Below are 6,205 nucleotides of genomic sequence, written 5' to 3'. Positions count from 1 at the left end.
GTATAGGAATACCAGCTGCAAGCATGATGGTGCAGAGATGAAACTCATTAAGTCCTGCATTCCAATCCTAAACTCCAATAAAACTGTAATAAAAAGTATGGATTGGTGCTGTTGTAACACTGTTAAAGGCAAACAAGAAATCTCATTCTCAGGTGTCTATATACCTGTATGTGGAACGTGCACGCACTCGGCTCCCGTTGCGTGCACGTGTGTGCGCATACACACATACTGTAATGTGCATGCACAAACTATTATAAAAACAGGCCACACACACACAAACACACGCATAAACACACTAAATGCACGCCCGTACAATTGCCCACAGCAATCCCACGCAGTGAATTTGCATATGCAATAATTTCCCATGCGCTCACCGCTGGTCTGATGGTGGGCGTCTTGCTGTATAATAAACCAGTAAGTAATATAACCTCAGCCCCAGAGACAGCAGCTTAATAAGTTCACATGATAGATGATGGAGAAAGAGAGGGAGTTGGATGAGAGAGAGACAGACACACACGGGTGGGGGGGGGGGGAGAGAGAGAGAGAGAGAGAGAAAGAGAGAGAAAGAGAGAGATGCCCTGAACCCTAGAAGTAGGTTAGGAGATGTAATTGAAAGTGGAATGGATATAGCATAGCCTTATAATGCTGCACTGGATAGGTAATAAGTGCAAGGGGGAAAAGAGGTAGCCTTAAGGTTAGAAAAATGAGTTTATGATAAGAAGGTCAACCGGTCACCAAATCCCCCGGCTGGAAGGCAAGTTTGAGATAAACAGAAAATTGGAGGAATGGAGGGTTGCTGTTAACAGCCCCCCTGTGCTTTAAGAATTCCCACTAACCACTTAAGCCCGAATTTAGACTTTGTGGTACGATAGTGTTTCATGGCGACAACGGACGATCAACGAGAGTTTGTAGATCAGCTATTTTCGACACTAGCATCAAGGTGTATAAATTAAGAAATTACTTATTTTCTATCATTTACACAACCTGTGAAGCCTTGAATTTACGGAGATTTCTTTTGTTTTTGTCACATGCCAATAATTTTGATGACCGGCGGAGTCGACTCAATACAGACTCTTTACTATGTGTAATTTTTCTTTTGGAAAAGAGACCACTTGGTTGTACTGCTGTACAGCCTGTACATGAGATAAGAGAGACCCTACGGTTGTGCCACACACACACACACACACACACACACACACACACACACACACACACACACACACACACACACACACACACACACACACACACACACACACACACACACACACACACACACACACACACACACACACACACACACACACACACACAGGGACACCAGGTTGAAAGTGCTTAACAGAGGCATCCAACTTAGAACTTAAGGCCATTACGTTAGCAGAGTATAAAGTCATATTATTAGCTATTAGCACTAATCCTCTTTGGATGCCGAGGGAAGAGAAAACAAACCCTGCCGAGCACAAATGAAGTGCCACTGAATGGAGTAACAACGCCAAACAATCCTTTGCTTCTATTGGAGATTTTTTAATAACACATTTCAATATTGCAACAGCCAATCAGGTTCTCTTCTAACAGGTAAAAATCATCAAAAAACGAACAAAGGAAATAACGTTTTTCTTAACGTTTTATATTCCAAACACCAGAGCTTGTTGCCTATATGGCCCTAAATTCAAACAAATAAAACCCATACACAGTGAGCAGATATTATATTCAACACAGTTCTTCAAACAAATTATAAAAATAGATTTAGCATTTTCAAATACATATGTACAGTATTAAACATACATCATAATGGTCACAGTAACAGAGAGAGAGGGAGAGACGGAAATACAATTCATTGTTAGTGTGACAGGGTCCAGAACGCAGTTTGTCTACGTACAGTAAGTGCATATTGCATTCAGTGTGTGTGTGTGTGTGTGTGTGTGTGTGTGTGTGTGTGTGTGTGTGTGTGTGTGTGCGTGCGTGCGTGCGTGTGCGTGCGCGTGTATGGGGGACTTTATAAAGGGATGATCAGAATGCATCTTTAGATAGCATCTATAAAGGACATCATATGGGTTTATTACATTTTGATGCAACATAGTGTCTGTCTGTCTGACAGAGAGAGAGAGAGAGAGTGTGTGTCTGTCTGTCTGTCTGTCTGTGTCTGTGTCTGTGTGTGTGTGTGTGTCTGTGTGTGTGTGTGTGTGTGTGTGTGTGTGTGTGTGTGTTTGAGTGAGAGAGAGAGAGAAAGCGGGCACAATCACAAATCATGTCTTTTGTCCCAAACTAATCTATTCCATGTGAATGTTTTAACTGAATGCGTGTGCCATCTATTGTGAAGCTGTATGCACATGGCAATCAATTAATTAAACGATGTCCTAAAAAATAAAATGAAAAACAGCTCATTACAATTCATCATGTGAAATAATGAGATAGGACCTGCAGGTTCTGCACAAGGAGCATTCTGGGATTTGTAGGAGAAAAAACAGTATGGTGCAACCACATTTCATGGTCATGATACACAACAAACATAACAGCAAAAAATAAATAAAATAAATAATCACCATATTCCAAGAGCAACAGAAGAACAACACTGACATTCTGAAATACTGCATCAGTGGTGCAACACACAGACAGTAACTGTACTGTTTATCCAGTATAGGACCAAATATTATGTTCCACACTATTGTACAGTATAATCTATTCCAGTGTTCAAGATTCTGCAGATATTGTATGTATAATGCGTTTCAGATCGCTCTACAGACTTTATCCTCGTTTCTGTACATAAAGAAACTAATATTTCATTTTCAGGAAAGCACCATGGTATATGAAAAACCAAACAATTACAAGGGAGGATAAATACAAATTTTGGTTTTTAAATACCTTACCTTTTAAACCTTGCCAAACTGTTTCTGTGGAGAGGCTTGTGGTTAAGAGTCTGTGATCATAAATAGTGTGAATAACTACGCTATACACCTCACATCCTCGTCCTATTTTGTACAGTCAAATTACAGATATCCTGGCTGAAGGAGAAATAATCTGTTATAAACACAAGGAGAGTAGCAAGGGAGAAAACAACAACAGAGCGAGACCGGCCGAAAGAAAAACTGAAAGATGCCTTGATATGAATTAGCTAAACACACTAAGTGACGTACAGCAAATTAATGAACAGTCAACCACATCATTCTGTGACCCTTTGCTCAATTTTACAGCAGTACTCTGCAGCCTTCATTTGACCAATGTTAGCTCAAAAATCAACGTTTATTCCTGAAGGCAAAGCGTCAACCCTCACCATCGGTGTCATCACTTTCACACCGTAAGATTCAAGTGTTTTGCCAATCACATGTCCAGCGAGCGTAGAGTCCTCTCCTCAGAGCTGTGGTGAGTTCATGTTTACCAGTTGCGCTGGAGGACAGAGGAAGCCCGGCCTAATGGCCACAGATCCTGCAAGGAATTCTGAGCGACCGATCGATATCAACAAGCACACCAGACCATAGGACCGTACGAGAGATTTAGCCTTTTAGGGGGTCTCCTTTCACCCCCCCCCCCCCCGACCTGATGAAACCATGACCACGGACAGCACAGTCTTTGTAATAGTGTCATAATGACATCTCGGACACCGAGGGTTTCTTCATTCTAGTCTGAGATTCTCATCACCGGTTTCGGGAGCAAAAAAAATGAGAATGAGGTTTTCTGTTCCGAAAACCGCACTTCAGTAAGTGGCGCAATACTGTATGTCTCTGTTCCTGTGATGAGCTTCACAGAAAGCTACAGTAGTCCTGGTTTACTGCTGCTGGCTTAAAGGGACATTCTACCCACACTTGTCTTTGTGCCTTCAAGCACTAAGCCAGGGCCAGTCATCATTGGGGCTTACAGTAGTACCCTCGTACCTTTCCGACCGCTCAGCAGGTGGGCTTCAGGAAAAAAAGCCAGTCCCTCCCTCTATAGAAAAGTTATTTCATTTTTCTCTTGAAGCGCTAATCCAGGACCAGCGACGGAGCTGGCATTTATTAAAGGTCAAAGTGCACACAGAGGTCACTAAAGGTCGTATGACAATGACATCACTCTTCAGCAAATCCCCCCAGTCAGTCACGAAGAGAGAGAGAGGGGAACGCTGTCCCCATCCTGAACGGACTTCAGAGAGGAAGGAAGGAAGGAAGGAAGGAAGGAAGGAAGGAAGGAAGGGGAGGAAGGAAGGGGAGGAAGGGCTATGATGGAGGAGCGAGAGAAGGAGTGAAGTGGAGGAGTGTAGCAGTGGTGTCAACAGATCTGCTTCAGTGGGGAAGACCTCTCTCTCTGCTGTCCTTCTGTCTGTCTCTGTGTGTCCGTCCATCCATTCATCTGCACGCCGTGTGCGGTACACTGTGCGGGTATGCGTGTGTGTGTGCGTGTGTGTGTGTGTGCGTTAGACCTGTACACCACGGCCGTGCATCTGGATGACCTGGGCTCTAAGGGTCTGGATGGCAGCCAGGATCAGTTTCTGGTGCTCCAGGGAGGTGATGCCGAGACTCATCACGTCTCTGAAGAGACACACACGCACACGCACACACGCGCACACGCACACACACACGCACGCGCACACACACACGCACGCGCACACGCACACGCACACACACACACACACACACACACACAAACAAAAACGGAATTATGAAGACTGGGTAGTTACGTTTAAGCACTTGTGTGAGTGTTGCGTGAGTTCATCTGTACCCCCCCCCCCCCCCCCACCAAAACAAAAAACAAAAACAAAAAAAACAATGTGTATGTTCATTGAGATCAACATCAAGTTTTGAATATGGCACGATCATGTTCCCTGGTGACACAGAATAATTCCGAACATGATGAACGAAAACATTGTCAAGCGCCATTTTAATTTAGCCATAATTACATTTTGCCATATCCATGTATGGGTCCTCATAAGATGGTTCCGTTTCTGTGCTCCGTGTCTCAGAGGTGGGCGGTGGAGAGGGATGGGTTTCGGCAGGGATTACAAACTAACATTCCAGAAAGGGGCCTGCTGTCGTTTCTATTATAGTGAAATCCCCACTGGTGACACCTCCGTTTGGTAAAATGTTCAAGCTATCCACAGCGTCTGAGACAAAGGGCAAATGGACAGAAACGGCAGCGTCTAAACTGAAATGCCCATTAGCAAGGGCTGATACATGGAGATAAATGGTGCGGCGTGTTAAAGTGTTCTTTAAGAAGGTTGAACTCAGTGAGAAAAGGACAAAAAGGTTTCATCATGACACAATCAGAGTTCCAAGTCAGTACAATCTCGGGGGGAGATATGCAGCCATGGCACACAGACAGTGCTGATCAACTCCATAATATGGAGCTTTCATATTTAACAATATTAATATTTAATATAATTACATTATGTCTTATCTCAGACTTATTCATCCGTGTTATTAAATTGTATTCCCACAGCCCGGGCCTGTCCCTGTGAATCGAAAATACTGCATATATATATAGCCTAGTGTATTATTTTTTTTAATTTTGCAGTGTTTGCAAAATAGCGGACTTTAGTAGAGCTGAACTAATGTATGGGATTATAATTTTCCCCTTTGAGGCAGGACGGTGAGCCAGCAGAAAGCAAAGTGTCCAAGTTGAGAAACCTATTGCTCATGATTGAGCAACAACATTGCTTATTTCTCACCAAACATGTATACATCCTTTACAAGCATGCTACATTGCTTGTTTCTCATCTAAAATGTATAAATCCATTACAAACAGGCTGTTCTCCCCCTCCCCGTCTCTGAGCTCCCCGGGCCGAGCGCAGCTGCTGGCTTTGATCCGCTCGGACCACTGGGTACTCTCACCGGAGCAAGACTTGCTTATTTATGAGGGCGTCTCTCATAACCTTGGTCATGGCCAATTGATTGCATTTTGCGAATGTATGGCCTGTGAACATTGGGTCAATGCTGCTGGTGTGAATTCAGCGAAAATCCGGCTTAACTCACTGTACGGTCATCCGCGCCACAGACTCCAGGTAGCAGTATCCAGCGGCGGTGAAGTTGTCCTTGTAGCGGCCCATGTCCACCGCGTCCAGCCACTCCCCCACTGAGTTGAAGGCCGGGAAGGAGGGAAGAGCCCTCTCTGACAGGGTGATTGATGAACTCAGTGTCCTGAGAGGAAGAGCAAGGATGAGGACATGGGGTGGAGAGACGTAGAAGGATAGGGGAGAGGGAGAGAGAGAGAGAGAGAGAGAGAGAGAGAGAGAGAGAGA

At 44.2% G+C, this 6,205-nt stretch overlaps 1 protein-coding gene across 1 annotated transcript in view; it reads right to left on the bottom strand.

The window, feature by feature from the left end:
- Positions 1-1,900: 1,900 nt before the first annotated feature.
- epha10 (EPH receptor A10) overlaps positions 1,901-6,205 on the bottom strand; it is a 208,741-nt gene continuing 204,436 nt past the window's right edge. The window contains exons 17-18 of the mRNA XM_079522689.1: positions 5,940-6,104; positions 1,901-4,499 (exon numbers count right to left, since the gene is read on the bottom strand). Coding sequence (XP_079378815.1) covers positions 4,385-4,499; positions 5,940-6,104 — 280 coding nt within the window. The 3' untranslated portion in view covers positions 1,901-4,384. The remainder of the gene's footprint in view (positions 4,500-5,939; positions 6,105-6,205) is intronic.

Source organism: Electrona antarctica (genome assembly GCF_951216825.1).
Source record: "Electrona antarctica genome assembly, chromosome: 15".
NCBI lineage: Eukaryota > Metazoa > Chordata > Actinopteri > Myctophiformes > Myctophidae > Electrona > Electrona antarctica.
This window is presented reverse-complemented; position numbering and strand designations above follow the sequence as displayed.